The following is a 23,234-nucleotide window of genomic DNA, read 5'->3' on the forward strand; positions in this document are numbered from 1 at the left end:
TCTCTTAATTTTGATAGGAGAGAAATGTAATTAATTGCAGGCAATTTGTTGATGTGACAATCAAAATGTACCGATTAAAAAAAAAAATATATATATATATTTTTTTTTTAAGGTTGTCATCAGATTTGGGATGGGGTCGTCAAATTCTGGCGAAGAAAATGGGTCCCCGCTGAAAAAAGTTATGAATACCACTGATTTAAATCTAGAGCAATTCTGAACTCTTTCTTTTTGCCAATGCACAAATGATCGCTCCTACACATTTCACTGTTTGTATTTACCTTCCTATATGTTGATCATTTAAGTAGGTTCAAATAAATGGCAAAACTGCAAGGTGCTCCACACAGTGCGCTGTCCTTACCTTACACTGCAGAGATGTTTACAGCTCACGTGTTGGCACATCCCCTGTGCAGTGCCACACTCAATTAGAAACGGAGGGAAAAAAGCCCAGTAGATGAGTACGGCTGTTTAGTGCCAAAGGCTCACAACCGGCTGTTCTGAGAGTTTTCCTCTGTATCTGGAAGATTGTATATGTGTGCATTTGCTAGAATTCACTTTCCAAAAGTCCTTTATTTTATAATATACTGTATTTGGTCACCAGTTTGGCAGGGCCTGCATTTAACACTTCAGTCAGATTATCATAGTGTCAGTGGTGTGATACACATCAAACTCTTAGTAACATTTGATTTCTGTTGAGAGGATGGACAGGCATGCAGCTGTGGTTGGAAAATGACTGGGGTAATATTATTCAGTGTCCTCTAGATGGCCATATGAGACCCTTTTATGAATGCTTACAGAAACCTAATCAGAGAGGGAGGGGAATATTTTGTGTGAGAAAGATTGCAGTTTACATTTTTTTTAAATGAAGTTATGCATGCACATTAAAAGTATCCATGCTATAACGTATTCGCACCATATTCACAAATCAAGGATTGATTCATCCGTGTAAATATTTGTCCATGTTTTAAATGTGTTGATCGTGGCATTTGATATTTTTGCTCTTAAAAACAGCACTATTACCTCCATCTAGTGGCTTGTAGGTCTAATGCATACAGGGGTGTGTTTTAAGCACTTTTTAAGATAGCACTACAATTAAGCTGTTGTACTTCTAAAGTGTGACTCATAAACGGGAAGTTTATTAAATGATCTTCATAATCATAACTAAAACTTTCGAAGAAAATATTAGCTAGAGGGTTAGTATATTGAAGTACCTTTTTTTATATATATATATTTTAAGTATTGACGCTTATTAGGCTACATTGTATTATTAGTAGGGCCAAGTATTAATAGCCTATTGTCATTATTGGAATGCTATAAGGAAAATGATCAAGCCAAACTATTACACTGTGGGGTGGTCACCAACTAAATACTTTAATACATGTCAAAGCAAATTCAGTATCTCGATCTTCCAAAATGCAACACTAATCCGTTCAATCTCTCTGGCCTCACTTGCCTCTTTTACTTCTGTCTCACGCGGCCCTACCATGGGGAAGTCTTTGGGCGGAGCCAATGACCTATTTTTGTCCAATAGCGTTCGGCAAAGGGCAGAGACTGACCTAATTTGGACCAATCGCAGCGAGGCAAGGCTGCGGGTAGGCACCACTCGAGCGTGCCATGGCCATGTGCTCGCTTTGAGAGCAGGAATCGTTCTTAAAGTGGTAGAGAGATATTTTGTTGCGGCCAAAACACTGACTTTCACGTTTTGGACCGAAGTAGATGTGATAATATTGATAATGATGATTTGAATGATTTGATTAATTTAACTATCACACAAAATCACGAAAGGGATCCGAATCCTTTAAATTTCGGAGATAGCCCACACACAAAGTAGCATACAAGGAATTTATTGGTAAAATCTTTGAAAATAAATGAGGCTACTGAACATTGCAGAGCAATTCCATTCTTGTGTTGGCATAGGATTGGCTACAGGACCCGTGATCATAATCAATTAAACATATATGTATGTTGGTTCATTAATCTCGTGGTTACTGGTTTACCTTCATGACTGACAGTAAAGTCAACCACGTGTTCCATCGGTCCATCACCAGGAGGGCCATTGAAAGTTATGCAGGAGGCGACTTGCTATGGTGGTTGTGGTTTGAGAAGAGTAATCAACAACTCCTTCTGTGACTGTTTTGCTTATGGAGGTGCTCATTAATGCTGTTTGGGGCGTTTTAGTAGGTGTGGATCATGAATATTGACCAGTCTCTCCCCCAGCGCCAATCCCCGGTGAGCGGTGATGTCATGAGAGCGGCCCGTGTTCATTCCAGCTGACTCTAGCCGCGCCGCGCTTGGTTGCTTCCTTGCTGGCAGTTTACAGAAAGGGAGGGAGGGAGGGATTGGGTGAAGGTGAACGACAAAAATAACGACAGAGAAAGAGGGAGGGAGAGAGAGAGAGCGCGCGACTAAGTGGGGAGAGGAAAACAAGGGACATCAACATCTATACTACTCTCATGTTGTTGGATATTATTTGACGAAGCATTTTTCCCCCTTATCACCCCCCACCCTTTACCCCCCCCCTCCACCCCCAAACATACACTTCTTTTCAACTTTCTCTATTATTGGATTTCTTTGAGTTTTGAGACTTTACGTAGGACTACACATTCAATGCTCTCCGTTATATTATAGGCATTTCTCCAAAATCCATTTAAATTATTTTTCGTGGAATATTTTTGTCCAGGTCAAGAAGAAAATCAACTCGGTGCGATGCCTATTATCCTCAAATAAACGGACATCATCAAGCAAGGAATGTTTCGCGAAATCTGAGCGCTGATGTCCAACTTTGTTTATCTCATAGATAGAGGCTGGAATAAGAGATTTATTAAAGGGCCCATTGCATCTGGCAAGATTATAGAATCGAACACTTATTTGACCATGGACATTTCTTTGAGGACATCATTTTCACTTTTGATTTCTCCATGGACATTTGGAAGATCAATAGTTTATTGTTGATGTCAAGTTATATTTGATATGTCGAATTTCACTGTTATTCTCTAGCACTTTCTTAATTCATATTTAGAAAAACTATCATTCGGTGTTCGAATGAGGTAAATAACAGTTGGTGTAGCAGTGTGTATTCAGCTGTCCACCCTTTTAATCGTCACGTCACTGTGTTGTGAACCCGTTCACAGCCAGTCAATCGTTTGTGGATTAATCGGATAAATTCCGCGTTCATTCCACGGTGGGAATCAACGGCGTACCAATGTCTAGGCCGCTCACACAGCTCCTACCGCCTGACCTCCCTGCCGGAGCGAGCCCACAGTTAAGTACGGGTAACCTCGCAGGTAGTGTCCCGACCGGCGGACACTTGAACTCCATGGCCAGCCTCAAGACTCTCCTACAGCTGCCCATCAAGGCTGACCAGCGAGCGAAGGACTGCTGTGCAATGAAAGGTGAGGTTTGTTTGTTTGTGTGTGTGTGTGTGTGGTGGGGGCAGGGAGGGAAGGAAGGGGGAAGTTCATGCATATCAAATGTTAAAATGAATAAATACACACACACAGGCTGGCCTGCAATCTTTGTTTTCATTCTGTTGGCTTGAATTCATGTTTATAAATATAAAGTGTATAGGCTTGACAATTCTTGCTTTGACTTGTATCATGCATTACTTATGGAAATAGGTTCATATTTTTAAGACAACACAGCAACAAGAACACACACACACACAAACAGCGTTGAACATTAGTGCTTTTATCCTTCAATAAAGACCTTCAATAAGGTCATAGCTCATGATATTGATGTACACTGAGTGTACAAAACATTAGGAATGCCTTCCTAATATTTTAGTTGTACCCCCTTTTGCCCTCAGAACAGTCTCAATTCATTGGGGGCATGGACTCTGCAAGGTGTCAAGTGTTCCACAGGGTTGCTGGACCATGACTCAAATGCTTCCTACAGTTGTGTCATGTTGGCTGGATGTCCTTTGGGTTGTGGACCATTCTTTATACACACGGGAAACTGTTGAGCGTGAACAACCCAGCAGCGTTGCAGTTCTTGACACACTCAAACCGGGAGGCGCCTGGCACCTACTACCATACCCTGTTCAAAGGCATTTACATTTGTCTTGCCCATTCACCTGCTGAATGGCACACACACACAATCTCAAAACTGAAACATTATTTTTTTAAACCTGACTCCTCCCCTTAATCTACACTGATTGAAGTGACATCAATAAGGGATCATAGCTTTCACCTGGATTCACCTGGTCAGTCTATGTCAGGGAAAGAGCAGGTGTTCTTAATGTTTTGTACACTCAGTGTATAAAGATGTCTAACACCAGTTCTCAATCCAACAAACATTGATTTTCACACTAGAGCCATTTTAAGTACACATTTTAGATTTCTGCCTAAACAGAAAAGTATTATTTATCATAAGTGCCATAAGCAATACCTAGTAATTATTAAACTGCCAGAAAGATTAAAGTCTCACTTTTCTGGTATTTTTTAAAATAAATTGCTGAGGTGTAGTTACTTTTGAGGAAACAAACTCAAATTTACAGTACATTTATGATGGAAATATTTAAAAAAATCATGTATCATTTGTTTCCTATTCATGGGTTGCGTGTTTCGTCACGATATTGTTTTGAACGTTCGATTTGTACTGATGCCCAACGAGCGTTCAACTCAATGCATCCTCAATGAGCGCTGATGAAGATTTGATCAAAATTGCATTACATTGGCTTGGAAATACAATGCCATTCAAAGGGAGGCAATTAATTTGTAGCAAAACCTTTTGTCATCATTTTGATGTCGCCAGATTGACTTTAGAGGCAGTACAACGTTAGCTAAAATTGAGGGGAGGTCACCTGATTTTAGCTACCTAAAGTTAGATTTGCTAGCTAATTTTTGGGACGAACTTTGCCAGCCAATGACAACATTGCCATCTGTCTAAAGTACATTTGGCGACATGATAATGCTGGCAAAGTTGTTTCCTACTAAACATTTCACTACTTTACCAATGCCATCGTATTTCCAGGCACTATATTGTAATTTACACAAAACAGTCCAGAATGACTGGGCACCACTATTGTGCGGCTCGAGAACGTTCCTGACCTGACCGAGTGACGGAGGTGCAACCTATGAATTCAACAAAAATAGGTCTTGACATTATTTAAATGCTTTCTAAATATAGTAACATTCAAATGATAAATGACTTACTATAATATTCCACCTTTCCTATAACTGTGAAATAAATATGATCACACTTGGTGACAGTACAAAATTGGCACCATTTCATATAAATGACGACGGACAAGTTTCTGCCCAGCAAAGCAGAGACGCCATTTAGGCGGTCGCTAACTTGTTACAACTTCAGCTTTAAGCACAAGTTCCTCTTTGAGCAATTGAAAGTGGTCTTGTTGAAATTCTACAAAATTATTTTGTATCTTTTCTTGTTGAAAGATCTAAATCCAGCTGAGAACGTCGCAGCGAGACGTGTGCCGTGTTCATTGGAAGCGGAGCTACAAGGCTCACAGCCAGAGGAAATTGATCCTTTGTCTGGATAGGCCAGAAAATGTGACGTGTTGCTCCCTATGCAAATGAGGTGTTAGATTTTCACATACCGAGTCTCAGATGAAAGAGGAGAGAAGCATGCGGAACGGGACAACCAGAGCTTTCATGGAGTGCACAGCCATTGATGTTATGCCGTTCACAGAGTGCCCTGCACACAAAAATTACGGGCGGAACCGGTCCAGAACCACACAAAATCCTCTAAATAGGGGACTTAACGTTTAAGTTGACTGGATGTCACAACCTCACTCAACTTCTGTCTGGATAACATCCTCCCCCTGGTGGCTATATAGTTGAACAACGTCCCTCCACCATTTACATGGATGGTCTTTGTGTGAGAGATGATGCTGATCAAGACTGACAGCTCTTCCATTGGAGTCCGAGCACAAAGGGCCTACCAGCATCAAGTTCACCATCAGAACATGCATAGTCGTGGTGCATCACTAATGTTAAGGGATGGAGAAGGGTTTTATTACATGAGATGGAGTCTTGAGTCTTTTTTGCATCCGAGAGAGTTAGTTGCCTGAGGCTTCGATGCATGATGCATTTCCCTTAAAACAAAAACAGTATATTCCTCTCCCTGGCATGCTTTGTTCTTCGCCCTCGTATACACCCACATGCTGTACGCATCTCTCCTCTCTCTCCCTCGTCTATTCTCCTCTCTATCCTCTAGCACGTTTACCATATCTCCTCATTCACTCCTCTTGCACTTCGCACATCTCCCTCACTCCCCCTTCACGTCTGTCTCTTCTCATCCCTCTTTTTTCTTTGCATTGCACATCTCTCTCTTTTCTCTCCTTCTCTATCCTCTCCCATCACCCCCCTCCTCCTATTTGCACTCCCTCTTATTTCTCTCCTCACCCTTCATTATCATCTGCTATATTTCCTCTCATCCCCCAATGTCGCCCTATCAGCCATCTCTCCTATTTGAATCTCTTTAATCTCCACTCCTCTTCCCTTTCCTCTCCCTTATCAACCCATCTCCTTTTATATTCATTCCCTCTGTCTCTTTTTACTGTCTCCATTCCCTGTAATTACTCCTCTGTTTGTTCCTTCTCCTCTCTCTGATTTGGCGTTGCTTTCCCTTCCCTTTCTCCCCTCTCATTTCTCCTGTCTTCTCTATCCTCTCTCCTGTCAGTCTTTCTTATTTTGCATTCCCTTTTTTCCCCCCACTCCCTCTCTCTCTTCCCTCCTACATGTGTCTCTCCTCTCCATCTGCATGTGTGTGCGTGCTGACAATAATGTGCTGTGCTGTCCAGAGCCACCAGTACAGTCCGGGTGTGATCGTCACACTATGAATCAGGCCTGTCACCCTTTCCCCTACCACTTCTGCCTTGTCTCTGTGAAATCCTCTGCCTAGCTCTCAGCGGGGTCACACTGATAGTCATCCCCCATTTTTGAGCTTCCTCTCCCTGCTCATTAATCTGATTGCTCTCGCCTCCCCTTATTACCTCCTCCAACTCAAGGGGATGAGGGGCTGAGACACCAGACGATGCCACCTCTGCTAATAGTTTTAGTATAGCATCTCATTCTTTCTTCATGATGTTAGCCTACCATCTCACTCTTGCCTCATTATGTTAGCATATCATCTCACTCTTCCTTCATTATGTTAGCTTAGCATCTCACTCTTTCCTCATGATGTTAGCTTAGCATCTCACTCTTTCCTCATGATGTTAGCTTAGCATCTCACTCTTTCCTCATGATGTTAGCTTAGCATCTCACTCTTCCTTCATTATGTTAGCTTAGCATCTCACTCTTTCCTCATGATGTTAGCTTAGCATCTCACTTCTTCTTCATGATGTTAGAGCCACATTTCAGTCCACCTTCATGATATTTGCGTAGCTCCCTTCCTCACATTATTCAGCCAGCCTGTGTGTCAATGGGAAGACTGCTGCCACTGTTGCTGATGCATCCATGTACTGGCGGTTGGTTGCCTGCAAAGCTGATAAGGGCACGAGGCTCGCAGGCAGATTATGTGATGATAAGAGACATCAGTGATGAACACTGAAGAGGCTGGATTGTTGCACTCAATGGCCCTTCTTTCTCTCTCTCTCGCTATCTCTTCTTCTCCTCAATGTTCTCTCTCTTTTATTCTCTCTTTCTCTCTCGCTCTTTCATGCTCGCTCTCTCTCCATCTCTCTTCTCTCCATCTTTTTTTCTCTCCCTCCCAATCTCCCGCTAACAGACAAAGACAAGCCCCAGGACTCGGACTCGGACACCATGGGTGGGGGCCCAGGCGGACGGCCTTCCCAGTCGGCTTTCCTGGGGCCCCATCTGTGGGAGCGCACGCTACCCTGTAGCGACGGTGGCCTCTTCCAGCTGCAGTACATGGACCTGGAGGAGTTCCTGACTGAGAACGGCATGGCCATGCACAGCAAAGGTGGCAACGGCGCCAGCGCCAGCGCCCAGGTGCCCTCGCAGAGCTCCCTGCAGTCGGCCGTGCCCAACCAGAGCTCCCAGTGCCCGCCGTCCTCCCCTCCGCTATGTTCTTCTTCATCGTCCTCCATGTCCTCCTCATCTTCCTCCTCCTCGCTGCTGGGCCTGGACAACGGGCCGCCACCACCAAACGGACTGCCAGGCATGATGGGAGGGCCCGAGTGCCTACGTGGTTAGTAGGGTGTGTGGTTAAAGAGGGGAGGGTGTGGGTGGGTCCAGGTACGTGTGTGTGTTTGATTGTGTCCATGCAAGTGTTTTGTTTCTTTTTGACCATATGTTTGCATGTCTTGCGTTGGTGTGTCAAATCAAATCACATTTTATTTGTCACATACACGTGTTCAGCAGATGTTATTGCGGGTGTATCAAAATGCTTGTGTTTCTAGCTCCAGCAGTGCAGTAATATCTAATAAGTAATATCTAACAATTTCACAACAATACACACACACACACACACACACAAATCTGTGTGTCTGAGCAAATCTTGTGTGTGGAAGATCGACAATGTTGCAAGATTGCTGGAACCGTCATTGCAGTAGTTGCACCCTCCTCAACATTCCCTAGGTCGGCATTGGTTGGTGGGGGAAAGCACGGCAGTTTGTGGAGCTCAAAGGCAAAAACAACTATGTAGGAGAGCCAGTGGAACGGCTTTGTGTTTTGTTTGTCTAGTGTGAAATTGGTGGCATGATGCTGGCCGGAGATGCGCATGGGACAGGGGACAAAAATATTAGTAGAAGCTATATAAAAAGACGGGGTGTAGTCTCAAGCTAGTCCAGTAGACTTTTCACTGCCCTTTTATTTTGACACCAACGCCTTCTGGTGGCATTTTCTAAACAACACGTACTATTGTATACTACCTTCATAAAGTACATTTTGTTTTCAAAACTACAAGCACATGCTTTACAATAACCATCAAGGTGTACCCTTTCCATGCATACTAAATGTTTGCACTTTAGGTGACTTGACCTATATTGCAGACTCCATGGGTTGCTAGGGGCAGATTCTTCTGACATTGCCAGCAGTAAGATTGTAGTTCCATTTCCAAAAAAGACAAGGACTGTAGCCTTCAAATAGTTATGTCACTTTCTATTTTCTGACAAAACATTCTTGCCCGATCTGGTACTGGGTCCAAAACAACCACTCAGGGTTTACACAAACAGATCTGCTAGATATGAGCAACACAAACACACAACATTTATAAAGAGAACCTACACTGATTAGTTACAGCACAGGAAAGACAATCAGAGTTACACCTTAGCTTGGAGAAATAAACAAGTACATCAATCATAGAGATGGTGAGGTTAACTTAAACTCCCCTCTTTTACCACATTGATTCATTTGAATGAAATGTGGAGATGAACGGGTTATTAAGAAGACTCTGCAGTACAGTAAAAACTGCACAGAGAGAGAGGGAGAGAGAGCTGTCATTTTTCTCTCCCTCACTCTCTCCCCTCCCTCTCTCACACGCTTGGGCCATGTGCAGGCATCACGTCACGTGCCGATGCAGAGAGCAATGGAGCGAGAGACGGGAAGGGTGGGGCGTAGGAAGAGGGAGGGGTTGGAGGGAGGCATAGAGGGGGAGTAAAGCAGAGAGCGAGAGATAACATTGCATAAGACTAGCCTAGCATAAAGAAGCAGAGAGATTTACATTGCAGAGATAACGCCACCATGTCGCCACACCAGTGTCTTTACACACTGAACAACATTGTGACATAACATTTCAGAATTTCATGTTGTTGACAAGGACTGAGGGAAAGACTGCTGTGAAATGAAAGGTGAGGTGTATTGTTTGTGTGTGYMGGGGGGGGGMGGGGGGTAGTTTGTCCTATGGATACTTAGGAAGGAAGAATTCTGTGTATATTTTAAATATAAGGTAGAGGGAGGTGGTGGTATGTTGGGTTGGAGGGATATTGTAGGGAACTGTCTTTGTGGTGGCTATGGAGCAAGGGGACTGGGGAATGCATTTTATGTAACACACTTCCTACATTCCATTTCAGCATTGCATTTCCTCAAGTGTTTTCTAAAGACAGAGCACAATCAAACAATTGTTGCCAACAAGACTGATTTCCCCAGAGAGAATGCAATAATCAATAACACAGAGACCAATATTTAATTGAAATGTAAAATGAAATGGCTATGTTATAGCTAATTTATGAACGTATAGGGAATGTATTGGTTGTCTTCCAGAGAGCAGCTGGTCTTGATTAGGCTATACCCTTGACAAAAAGCTGCTGTGGCCATAGCTATAGCTCATATTACACCTCAGGGAAATAAAACAATGTTGTGAAGGCCTAATAAATTGCAGTCTAATTTCACTGGTTAAAGTGGAGTGTGAAAAAATAACGACAAATAGTAAGTGTGTTTGGATTATGAACGCTTTAAAATCCTGCTTCAAAGTGTTACCTTGAAAATTAGCATGTATTGCTATCAAATGTCAAAAAAATGTATATTAAAGGGGTTGGTTCACTATTTTACAACCTGATGACAGATGGTTCCTCACCCTGAACGTAGTCTATGGGCCAGGAGGAACTGTAATCAGGTTTCTTTCAACAGCCACTACAAACTTCAGTTAACTTTATAGACACCACAAGCTAACAATCAATGGAAGTGATGGGGGCATGTGTGTTTTTTTTAAATGGCAAAATCACCTTTAAGCAACATCAAACTAAATATGGAGTTGATTTAAATTGATTTCAGGGGATTTGGACATTATTTTTGTAAACATGCTCACATGCCCCGCATCACTTCCGTTCACTCTTAGCTTGTGGTGGCTAAGGATAGCTGAAGTGGGTAGTGACTGTTTATTGAAAACCGAACCTTGGATTACATAGACACTTTCAGGGTGATGAACCATCTAACATCAAGTTGTAAAATATTGAACTACTCCTTTAAAGATAATACTAATTTTACTAACTGAGGGAAATATAGTATGACATTGATCAAAGGTTAAAGAGGGGGGAGAGAGCAATGGCCATACGAAAGCTCAGTGCTCTGTGTAGAAGGTTGTTTACACAGCAGCACTGTTCTTGGATCAGTTTCAACTTTTTGCCCAAAATGGTTGTTATTAGGATTGGGCATTGATGTCGGCTTATCCTGGATCAGCCAGCTCAACCACATGACTGACTGATTGATGTAGCCTATGCTTCCACCTGGTGGACGATCTGTATCCCTGCAGCCACCGTGCAGCAGCCAGTTTATAAACGAGTGATGTTGCCATATACACAGAAATAACAAATCCTCTTTACCTTATTCTCGGCATGCTGGAGGCTTTGACCCTTCACCCTGGCCACGGTGGAAGCATGTGACCAACCAAAAGTTTTGTTTTTGTTGGCCTCTCTCATTATAGGTGGCCAGGTCATGCCTCCAGACCTCTCGCCCTCCTCCACCACCACCTCCTCCTGCCTCCCCGGGCCGCCAGGAGGCTCACTGGTCGCCAACGGCACCGCTGACGTCATGGTGAACTTTGACCCGGACCCAGCGGACGTGGCGCTGTCCAGCGTGCCGGGCCAGGAGGCCTTCGACCCCCGGAGGCACCGCTTCTCGGACGAGGAGCTCAAGCCACAGCCCATGATCAAGAAAGCCCGCAAGATGCTGGTCCCAGATGAGCAGAAGGTACTACATTTCTTGCGATTCTTGGCTTTAAACGTAGTTTGCACCTAAGAAGCTTCAAGGTAAAGTTAGCAATACGATGTCATCATACGAAGCGGGGCAACTTCCTGCTTACTCAAGTGAATGACAACGGGGGCATGCCTCAAGGAAGGGCACACATTGGGGAGGGGCAAGTTTGAACTGGCCTGTAGATATGCATGCAATACATAACAAGGTAAGAATGAGGTAGGAAACTCTCATATTGCTTGCTGTAGAGTAGCTCATTGTGACGGCATTGTTATTAAGGCACGCACTTTAATCAAATCTTTATATACAGTTGAAGTCAGAAGTTTACATACACTTAGGTTGGAGTCATTAAAACTTGTTTTTCAACCACTCCACACATTTCTTGTTAACGAACTATAGTTTTGGCAAGTCGGTTAGGACATCTACTTTGTGCATGACACAAGTCCAACAATTGTTTACAGACAGATTATTTCACTTATAATTCACTGTATCACAATTCCAGTGGGTCAGAAGTTTACATACTCTAAGTTGACTGCCTTTAAACAGCTTGGAAAATTCCAGAAAATGATGTCATGGCTTTAGAAGCTTCTGATAGGCTAATTGACATCATTTGAGTCAATTGGATGTGTACCTGTGGATGTATTTCAAGGCCTACCTTCAAACTCAGTGCCTCTTCGCTTGACATCATAGGAAAATCTAAATAAATCAGCCAAGACCTCGGAAAATAAATGGTTCATCCTTGGGAGCAATTTCCAAACGCCTGAAGGTACCACGTTCATCTGTACAAACAATAGTACGCAAGTATAAACACCATGGGACCACACAGCCATCATACCGCTCAGGAAGGAGACGCGCTCTGTCTCCTAGAGATGAATGTCCTTTTGTGTGAAAAGTGCAAATCAATCCGAGAACAACAGCAAAGAACCTTGTGAAGATGTTGGAGGAAACAGGTACAAAAGTATCTATGACCCCAAGCATACTTCCAAAGTTATGGCTTAAGGACAACAAAGTCAAGGTATTGGAGTGGCCATCACAAAGCCCTGACCTCAATCCTATAGAAAATATGTGGGCAGAACTGAAAAAGCGTGTGTGAGCAAGGAGGCCTACAAACCTGACTCAGTTACACCAGCTCTGTCAGGAGGAATGTGCCAAAATTCACCCAACTTATTGTGGGAAGCTTGTGGAAGGCTACCCGAAACGTTTGACCCAAGTTAAACAATTTAAAGGCAATGCTACCAAATACTAATTGAGTGTATGTAAACTTCTGACCCACTGGGAATGTGATGAAAGAAATAAAAGCTGAAATCATTCTCTCAACTGTTATACTGAGTTTAAAGGTATTTGGCTAAGGTGTATGTAAACTTCAGACTTCAACTGTACATGCTTCAAGTGTGAAACTACAATGCTCAGCTTTGACACCTCTCCCCCTTCCCCCATTGCCATCACAAAACTGACCCTTCTTGCCCCTCTCTTCCTCTCCCTTTCCTCCCCCACAACACGCCTCTACTTTGCCGTGACTCCTGCAGGACGACAAGTACTGGAGCCGGCGCTACAAGAACAACGAGGCGGCCAAGCGCTCACGTGACGCCCGGCGCCTCAAGGAGAACCAGATCACGGTGCGCGCCGCCTTCCTGGAGCGAGAGAACGCTGCTCTCAGACAGGAAGTGGCCGACATGCACAAGGAGCTGGGCCGCTGCCGCAACATCCTCAACAAGTTCGAGAGCCGACACGGAGACTTGTGAGGAAGAAGAAGAAGATGAGGGGAAGGGTGGAGGAAGGAGAGGGTTAGAAGGCAGCCCCAACATTGGCAGCACTTTAGTTGAGGAGGTGCGCGTACGGCCTACGTAGACGTGACGTAAGCATTGTATGACACCTGGCGTAAGCATCCGTGTTGTGAGTAGCCCACAGTGTTGTAGTGAGTGCAGCCTTCATTTTGTGTATCTGTGCTATGCTGGTTTCACTTCCTGTGTCTCTTTGACAGGTTGCGTCGTGACGTCATTCAGTGTTTATATCAGGTGCGTTGCAGTGTTTTTTCGGGTAATGCGCAGGCCATACGCGCACCCATTCAGATGGGTGTGTTCAAGTCATACAGATCACAGACAACTAATGTTTTTAAGCTAAAGGCAAGGAGACAAGCCAGGGGAGGACAGATGTGTAATTTTTTCTATGACTAAACATGTATATTTTTTAACTGTACTGAGCAAGGAGGGAGGCATGGGCAAACTAGAAAACATAGGATGAGCTATATCTAGAGGAGGAGGATTAGGAGAGGTAGGCAGAAGAGAGGAAAGCAAAGAGATTTCAACATAGGAAAACTGTATATTTTTATATTTGCAAAAACAGTTCAGAGGAGATTTTGGAAATACTCTTTTGTATATTTTATATATGGGTGAGTTTAGTAGAGAGATTGGGGCTATATGAAGATGTTTTAACAACAGGGTAGATTGATAAATTATATATTTTAAACTTTGAACAACCATCCCGGTTTAGGGACATCGATCCCGAAGAGGTTTTAAGATAGAAGGGTCAGAGGTCGTAATAGAGAATGTATAATGGTTGTTTCCAGGGAAAACATGGCGGCGAGAGAGGAGATGTATCTTAGTAAATGATTGTGGACATGAACAGATAGAAGGTTAAATAAACATTGTATAGTTTAAATAGTGTTCTTGTGGGTTTGTTCAAGCACTTAAAGGAAATTTTCATATTTTTTCACTCCAGCACCACCTCAACATCAACATATGTGAAAATGGCACGTTTCTATGTTTTATAGTAAAATAAATAGAGGAAGGTAAGTGTTTCCAATTAGATCCTAAACCAGTTAGTAGGAAATTAGTAGGCAATGCCTACTCATAATTGGTTAAAAATCACATGATGCACACCGAAGATGTCATTGGGGGAAACACTTATCTTAGAAACATGCAATTTTCACATATGTTGATGTTGGGGTGGTGCTGGAGATGATGAATGTGAAAAGTGGTGGAGTTGCCCTTTAATTTATTATCTTCTTTTTGATTCCTTTCTTGCATTAAATCTTTTTAATTGTGTGTCTGGCAGTGAGGGGGAGAGAGAGAGAATTTATTGAAATGCTGCAGTCAGTGATCTATCACGAGAACAGCTGCATACGCACTGATGTTTGTGAATAAATATCGGTCAAATGTGTTGCCAGGTACTCATGTATATGGGTGAATATGTTTGGCTCAGGCGCAAACACAGACAGACACACACCGCAAACAAACATGACTAGCCAAACAGTCCAATAACCTGGACCAGTGACTACGTATGCATTTTCACATTACACACACACACATGCACGCCTGCATGTACGCGCACACACACACACACACACACTCTTATTTCAAATCAAATGTATTTATAAAGCCCTTCTTACATCAGCTGATATCTCAAAGTGCTGTACAGAAACCCAGCCTAAAATCACAAAAAGCAAGCAATGCAGGTGTAGAAGCACGGTGGCTAGGAAAAACTCCCTAGAAAGGCCAGAACCTAGGAAGAAACCTAGAGAGAAACCAGGCTATGAGGCGTGGCCAGTCCTCTATTTGGCCCTGAAAGCAAGCTGGACCTTGAAACACAGGGCTGGTGTACGATAGCACACAACCAGTCAAGGCAAATAACACTTCCTCACTTTCTACAGCACATGCTGGGAATTTGTCCCTCTCTCCCTCATCCTTGATCCATTTTGAAGTGTGAAACTGGTTTAGAATTGACCGCCTAGGTTAAGTTGGCAGTGTTCAGCATGAACTGGAGCACTCTGCCACTTAACACACCCCGAGTTTGATTATAATGATGATTATTATTGTGGACTATGTATGGTGCTCAACCTGTTCCTCCATCTGAACATAGACAACCCGACACAGTAACTGAACTGCCTAAAGCCTTTAATTTATTTTTGATTTGTTCTTTATTTTTGCGTGTCGTACTGTAAGAGTACGTCTGGTATAGAGTGACGCACACAAGAGTATGTCTATACCTCTCCTCAACAAGATAACCCAGTGAAACAGTGCACCCTTATGCACCGTACACATGTACAATTAAATACTCCAGCTATTCTCTCACTAGATATGTGTGTATATAATATATCCTTGAACATATAAAATATCCGTGACTCTAGATGTAATAATATACATAGCTTGAATATATAAATGCAGTATAAGATGATTGGAATCATTATCAATTTCTCAGGCGTTCTGGGGGACAAAAAAAAAAAAAACTCTTACGATAAATCTTAACTTTGATTACAGAAGTTGTGATTCTTAGTTTTATTTTTTTATCCGGGTTTGTCCGGATACATTTCGGAGCTGGCCCATTTTGGCAGTACAATTAGGTAGAGTTCGATGGAATTCCAACTCACCTTGGGAGGGATGTTCTAATTCAACCAGTTCTGGATTTGAAGGTCTTTGTTGATTTCAGACATAGCATTCAATGTTATGTTTTATTATTATTATTATTACAGTTATGATTGCTAGTATTATCGTTGTTGTTGTTGTTATTATTACCCTTATATTTATTGTCCTTGCTACAACTTTTAAGGGAGAATGCAGTTCTCATTTTATCTCCCTTGTATTTTTCAAGACCATCTTTACTCTACATTATTTTCTATGAGCCTGTTCACTATCGGCACCATCCAATGAGACTGTACAAAGCTCCAGGTGCACTGTGGGGACTGTAGTCTCGTCCGTGTGTTTTGTAATTGAACATAAGCTGAAACAACCACAAACTATGGACTTGAAACCCTGGAAGAATTTGAACTACATCTCCCAGCAGCAGGCTTCTAACACCGTCCATCTTTTGATGGAGAAAGAAGCAACTTTTTGATACCTGGAACTTGTTTGCAGAAACTTATAAACTTTTGACAGTGCTATTTTTCTATGTGTCTGTATATGCATACTGCAACTTTTTGTGGGCATTTGTAGCCCATCCTCACAGTGATGGTATGCTACTAAACGGCATTACGGGTAATGTGCACAGCCTATTTTCCCTTCCCCTTGTGGATTACAAACTACTCCCTGTTGTGACTGTTATAAATAAACTACAAGTCCCATGAGCACACCACTACCCAATTGCACCAGTAATCTCTACTGATCCTGCCTATAGGGATGCTGAGGAATGTGATCTGGTTTTTCCCGAAAACACCAATAAAGACTCGTCCTTACTCACTGAGAAAGCTTTTGTGGTGTCTTGTATGTTGTCATGATTTTATATCTTCTCTCTATGTGAAACTGCAGTGACTCGAACTCACACAGCATCAGAAAGTACAACAGAGCGCCAATGGGGGGCACTAAGGCCCGTTTAACATGGCGGTATTCTCGAGACCATATTAGACATCATAAAATGGCGGCCCAATGCTCCCAGTGCCACCTGTGACCAGTGGGCTGGTTCAGCTGTTCGTCAACATGGATTGCGTCAAGCAGTCCCCCACGTAACTCCATCTGCCATCTGTCCAATCAGTAGCAGCAGCAACAACATACCACCACACAGGTGTTAACTAACATGGGTTCAAATGATAGATCCACATGGACTCCCAGAGCATCTGTTTTTCTGACCACAGTATCCATTTCACCACGGAAAGTTTGCTAGACTTTGAGAGACTTCCGGGGCTCAACTTGATAAAAAGATCATAAACCTCAATCTGATTTCCCAGGTGAGGTAAATATTAGGTTGTACATAACCATTTCGGATGTTTGTAGTTCCTGAAAGACTCTAGCGCGGGTTGATTCCACGTATGACAACAAGGAACCGTCCACAACCACCGGATGCCATTTACATTACAATGACGTGATGACAATGTCTGAGTCGAAAAACAGTCTAGACTAAGTCACTGACCTTCATCTAGCAGAGCGCGTGTTACAGTATTACTATTGCAAGGTAGGAATGCCAACATATGAGGCTATTCGATAGGAGCAAAGCCAAAGGCAAGTTTGTCCCTCAGAGCAGTGATCATGAGCGGTGATTAAGTGGTGGACACACTGCAACCCTTTCAATTATCAAGGCCTCAGAGTGTCCTTGACAACACTGCTGGGGGACAAACGTGTTTCCTTCCATTGAGACGAGGGAGACGACTGTGGGTGTGTCCCATATGGCACCCTATTCCCTTTTTAGTGCACTACTTTGACCAGGGCTCACTACTTTTCAGCAAGACCCTCTTATCCAGGGCTCTGGTCAAAAGGAGGGGACTATAAAGGGAATAGGGTGCCATTTAAGACGCAGCCAGTGTTTTGACCACAGTATCAAGGCCTTGGCCTGCTACTGATTAAACCCGTACGGAGTGTTATTCAGATGTTGTCACTGAGCTAGGGAAATACCGGAAGAAGTACAGCGATGTGTGAAAGAAATAATAGATGGTAGAGAACAGGAAGATTACTTGAGGGAAATAATTGTACTTATTGTTTTACTGCAAGGAGGGATGGGTGGAAAGTGTTTGTGTGTGAACCTTTGAGAAGACAATTAGTCTAATAGCTTACAAAGAGAGAATGTGCGTGTGCAAGTTGGTGTGCCTGTGCAAGAGTTTGAGCCTGAGAGAATTGAAGAGAGAGACAAAGGGTGCTTGCTTGAGAGTGTGGCAGTGTAATGTCTCTACTTGTCTGAATGTCTATCTCTGCGCTCTTCAAAGCCTCGCTCAGCTCCCTACGGAACTGGATGAGAGGTCCCCTTCATTAGGGCTGTGTTATGTGCCATGCCTCAATGTAAGGTCCCTCCCAGTGGTGCCCATCTCTTCTCCACCCTCTCACTTTTACATTTAAGTCACTTAGCAGATGCTCTTATCCCAGAGCAACATACAGGTGCAATTAGGGTTAAGTGCCTTGCTCACCTAGCCGGCTCAGGGATTCGAACCTGCGACCTTTCGGTTACTGGCCCAGCGCACTTTACTTGGCTACCTTCCGCCGCCCCGCCTCGCTATCTCTCTATGTACCCCCATCTCCTTCCCCCTATTTTCCTCCGTCTCACTTTTCCCCAATCCTCTTTCTCCTCTCTCTTTTCTCCTATAGTCAAAACCCCACAAACACCCCTCCGTCTCTCACTTTCTCTTTCTCTCCCCTTCTTTTTCACTTTAGCCCCTAGCCTACTGGACACCCCCTGCCCTCCACTAACTCCTCACCCCCTTCCTCTCTCTTTCACCCTACAGCTTTCTTCAATAACCATTTTGACAGCCAAGGAAGACGGACTGAACTCTCCTTACCTCCTCCCCTCCCTTCTTCGGACTTTTCCACCTCCCTGGCAAACCAACCTGTAACGCTATGGGATTGGGTGTGTGTTTGTGTTGGGGGGGGGGGGGACAAGCTGGGTATCCTGTCACATCATAGCCCAGAGACTCAGAGCCGCCGCACGAGAATGTCACTCCAAATTGTCTCGGCGTGGCCTCGCACAGCGCACACAAACACCTCCTCCTCCCACTTCCTCCTCCACTGTAGCCGAGCGTGCCGATGGCCTGAAGAGCGGTTCTGCGGCGGTGGCACGGGAGGTTGGCATATCTGACAGGTCTGGAAAAGCTGTCGCGATAATGAGCGAGCCAAATGTCACGGGCATACTGATTACCGAATCAGCCTTCTAATTGTTTCCGGGTGGTATCGAGTTCCGTGCGCAATCAGATGCGAAGGCCGCCAGCATTAATGAGCGCCGGTTGTAGTTGGAGATATAAATCCAAATGATGTATTCTATGATGTGTGCCTATTCAATCCAGGCTGTAATGTAATTAAGGCAATGTGGGTGATCACCAGTGTGCTGGATATATATGGTGCAAGCCTGTCTGACGTGCAGGGTTGTCAAGATATCTGACTCCTGACCTTTGTAGTTTAGGTCGCAGTGCAGAGTTGACAGCAAAGTGAGCGATGAGTAATGAGGGGTAGGATATAGAAGACACTGGTGAATAACCAAGTGACACACGGACAGGAAGGTCATACGCTACTTATGAACTGTTAAAAGTAGTTTATTAACCATTATAGTAAACTGTTTGTAAATCATTGTGAATCCCTTTCTCCTGTAAGTATCAACATGATTAAATACATCTATACGGCAGTAAATTAAAAAAGGGCAACACACTCCATAATCTCCGTTGCCTGCAGTTACGGCAAATGTCTCCATTTGCTTTGGAGGTTGCGTTGCGAAATCTATGGAGATACACGAGTGATGAAATAGGACTTGAATGTGTTCTCAAGTTCACCTTGACTGTACAGTTCACTTTCAAGCTCAGGCACAGCATATCAATGCACTGGTGCGGACCACATCAATGTATAGTGTCATTACTCTATCGCTGCATGCCGGAGTGCATCTTTCACTGGGTCGGGGGGGGACATCCCACATTCTGAAATTGCATTTTTTGTCCCCCCCAGTTTTATCATTGGAATGTGATACAAAACGAGGCAATGGTGTGCTTTAGGACCATGCGGACGCTTCCGAGCGGTCGGGTAGGCTGTTTGGAGTGTCTATGCGACTAGATAAAAAAAATTGAATAATAAGTTATGTCCCCCCCACTTCTAAAACCAAAGTTGCACCCCTGGCTGTACACAACACAAAATAGTGGCACAATATTGAGGATGCGTCACATGTCAATGTACACTACCGTTCAAAAGATTGGGGTCACTTAGACATTTCCTTGTTTTTGAAAGCAAAACACATTTTTTGTCCATTAAAATAACATAAAATTGATCAGAAATACAGTGTAGACATTGTTAATGTTGTAAATGACTATTGTAGCTGGAAATGGCAGATTTTTTATGGAATATCTACATAGGCGTACAGAGCCCCATTATCAGCAACCAGCAACCATCACTCCTGTGTTCCAATGGCACGTTGTGTTAGCTAATCCAAGTTTATCATTTTAAAAGGCTAATTGATCATTAGAAAACCCTTTTGCAATTATGGTAGCACAGCTGAAAACTGTTCCTGATTAAAGAAGCAATAAAACTGGCCTTCTTTAGACTAGTTGAGTATCTAGAGCATCAGCATTTGTGGGTTCGATTACAGGCTTCTAGGCAGAGTTCCTCTGTCCAGTGTCTGTGTTCTTTTGCCCATCTTAATCTTTTATTTTTTATTGGCCAGTCTGAGAAATGGCTTTTTCTTTGCAACTCTGCCTAGAATGCCAGCATCCTGGAGTCGCCTCTTCACTGTTGCCGTTGAGACTGGTGTTTTGCTGGTACTATTTAATGAAGATGCCAGTTGAGGACTTGTGAGGCGCCTGTTTCTCAAACTAGACAATCTAATGTACTTGTCCTCTTGCTCAGTTGTGCACCGGAGCCTCCCACTCCTCTTTCTATTCTGGTTAAAGCCAGTGTGCGCTGTTCTGTGAAGGGAGTAGTATACAGCGCTGTACGAGATCTTCAGTTTCTTGGCAATTTCTCGCATGGAATAGCCTTCATTTCTCAGAACAAGAATAGACTGACGAGTTTCAGAAGAAAGTTCTTTGTTTCTGACCATTTTGAGCCTGTAATCGTACCCACAAATCTAGATACTCATCTAGTCTAAAGAAGGACAGTTTTCAACAGTTTTCAGCTGTGCTAACATAATTGCAAAAGGGTTTTCTAATGATCAGTTCGTTTTTTTAAATGATAAACTTGGATTAGCTAACACAACGTGCCATTGGAACACGAGTGATGGTTGCTGATAATGGGCCTCTGTACGCCTATGTAGATATTCCATAAAAAATCAGCTGTTTCCTGCTACAATAGTCATTTACAACATGAACAATGTCTACACTGTATTTCTGATCAATTTGATGTTATTTTGTGAATGCACCAATTTGTAAGTTGCTCTGGATAAGAGCGTCTGCTAAATGACTTAAATGTAAATGTAAATGTATTTTAATGGACAAAATATTTGCTTTTCTTTCAAAAACAAGGACATTTCTAAGTGATCCCACACTTTTGAACAGTAGTGTACTACATACAGTGCATTCGGAAAGTATTGAGACCCCTTGACCTTTTCCACATTTTGTTACGTTACAGCCTTATTCTAAAATGGATTAATCATCGATCTACACACAATACCCCATAATGACAAAGCAAAATAGGTTTTTAGAAATTTTTACAAATATATTAAAAATAAAGAACTGAAATACCACATTTACGTAAGTATTCAGACCTTTTACTCGATTACCACCTCAAGTCTTCTTGGGTATGACTCTACAAGCTTGGCACACCTGTATTTGGGGAGTTTCTCCCATTCTTCTCTGCAGATCCTCTCAAGCTCTGTCAGGTTGGATTGGTAACGTTGCAGCACAGCTATTTTCAGGTTTCTCCAGAGATATTAGATCAGGTTCAAGTCTGGGATCTGGCTGGGCCACTCAATGACATTTAGAGACTTGTCCCAAAGCCACTCCTGCGTTGTCTTGGCATTGTGCTTAGGGTTGTTGTCCTGTTGGAAGGTGACCTTCACCCTAGTCTGAGGTCCTGAGCGCTCTGGAGCAGGTTTTCATCAAGGATCTCTCTGTACTTTGCTCCGTTCATATTTTCCCTCGATCCTGACTAGTCTCCCTGCCCCTGTTGCTGAAAAACATCCCCACAGCATGATGCTGCCACCATCATGCTTGACCGTAGGGATGGTGCCAGGTTTCTTCCACACGTGACACTTGGCATTCAGGCCAAAGAGTTCAATCTTGGTTTCATCAGACCAGAGCATCTTATTTCTCCTGGTCAGAGTCCTTTAGGTGTCTTTTGGCAAACTCCAAGCGAGCTGTCATGTGCCTTTTACTGAGGAGTGGCTTCGGTCTTGCGACTCTACCATGAAGATCTGATTGGTGCAGTGCTGCAGAGATGGTTATCCTTCTGGAAGGTTCTCCCATCTCTACATAGGGACTCTGGAGCTCTGTCAGAGTGACCATCGCGTTCTTGGTCACCTCCCTGACCAAGGCTCTTCTCCCCGATTGTTCAGTTTGGCTGGGCAGCCACCTCTAGCAAGAGTCTTGGTGGTTCCAAACTTCTTCCATTTAAGAATGATGGAGGCCATTGTGTTCTTGGGGTCCTTCAATGCTGCAGACATTTTTTGGTACCCTTCACCAGATCTGTGCCTCGTCATAATCCTGTCTCGGAGCTCTACGGACAATTCCTTCGACCTCATGGCTTCTTATATAGACAGGTGTGTGCCTTTCCAAATCATGTCCAATCAATTGAATTTACCACAGGTGGACTCCAATCAAGTTGTAGAAACACCTCAAGGATGATCAATGGAAACAGGATGCACCTGAGCTCAGTTTCGAGTCTCATAGCAAAGAGTCTGAAAACTTATGTATATAAGGTTTTTCTGTTTTTTTATTTTTTATTCATTTGTAAAAATGTCTAAAAACCTGTTTTCACTTTGTCATTATGGGATATTCAGATCAATAGGTTGATTCAAATTATTATTTTTTGTAATCCATTTTAGAATTAAACAAGTAAAGGGGTCTGAATACTTTCTGAATGCACTGTGACTAAAATCTATTCCTATTGCAGCTTCCCATTCCTAGTCCTATTGCAGCTTCTCAATGGGATGGTGGAAAACGAATGGAACGGCTTTAAATGGAAAGGGAAAGGGGAGATTCCTAGTCAGTGGTACAACTGAATGCATTCAACTGAAACGTGTCTTCTGCATTTAACCCAACGCCTAACTTGAGGGAGCAACTCTCAGTTTGGTCCCTGAAACACTGAAGCGTCAAAGGAGGCCAAGTTTCCAGGAACACCAGGAAATATTGTTGAATGGACG

General features: G+C 43.2%; 1 protein-coding gene across 2 annotated transcripts; it reads left to right on the forward strand.

Annotated features, from left to right (window-relative positions):
* The first annotated feature begins 2,574 nt into the window (after nucleotides 1-2,574).
* LOC111955885 (hepatic leukemia factor) lies at nucleotides 2,575-13,838 on the forward strand. Of its 2 annotated transcripts, none has more exons than XR_011474544.1 (4): nucleotides 2,575-3,389; nucleotides 7,687-8,109; nucleotides 11,281-11,757; nucleotides 13,076-13,453. XR_011474544.1 is itself a non-coding variant. In XM_023976237.2 (4 exons), the coding sequence occupies exons 1-4, from the start codon at nucleotides 3,200-3,202 to the stop codon at nucleotides 13,289-13,291; spliced, it is 1,095 nt and encodes a 364-aa protein (XP_023832005.1). In that variant the 5' UTR covers nucleotides 2,575-3,199; the 3' UTR covers nucleotides 13,292-13,838. The 2 variants fall into 2 exon arrangements, 1 of the variants encoding a protein (XP_023832005.1); XM_023976237.2 differs by having other exon boundaries at nucleotides 11,281-11,546; nucleotides 13,076-13,838.
* Nucleotides 13,839-23,234: the final 9,396 nt, after the last annotated feature.

Source organism: Salvelinus sp. IW2-2015, linkage group LG31, assembly GCF_002910315.2.
Source record: "Salvelinus sp. IW2-2015 linkage group LG31, ASM291031v2, whole genome shotgun sequence".
NCBI lineage: Eukaryota > Metazoa > Chordata > Actinopteri > Salmoniformes > Salmonidae > Salvelinus > Salvelinus sp. IW2-2015.

Excerpts from the sequence above, each read along its gene's own strand:
- LOC111955885 (XM_023976237.2), top strand. The coding sequence starts at position 3,200 with ATGTCTAGGCCGCTCACACAGCTCCTACCGCCTGACCTCCCTGCCGGA. Across the intron at positions 8,110-11,280 it reads AGGGCCCGAGTGCCTACGTG|GTGGCCAGGTCATGCCTCCA; the intron begins GTTAGTAGGGTG and ends CTCTCATTATAG. Across the intron at positions 11,547-13,075 it reads TGGTCCCAGATGAGCAGAAG|GACGACAAGTACTGGAGCCG; the intron begins GTACTACATTTC and ends TGACTCCTGCAG.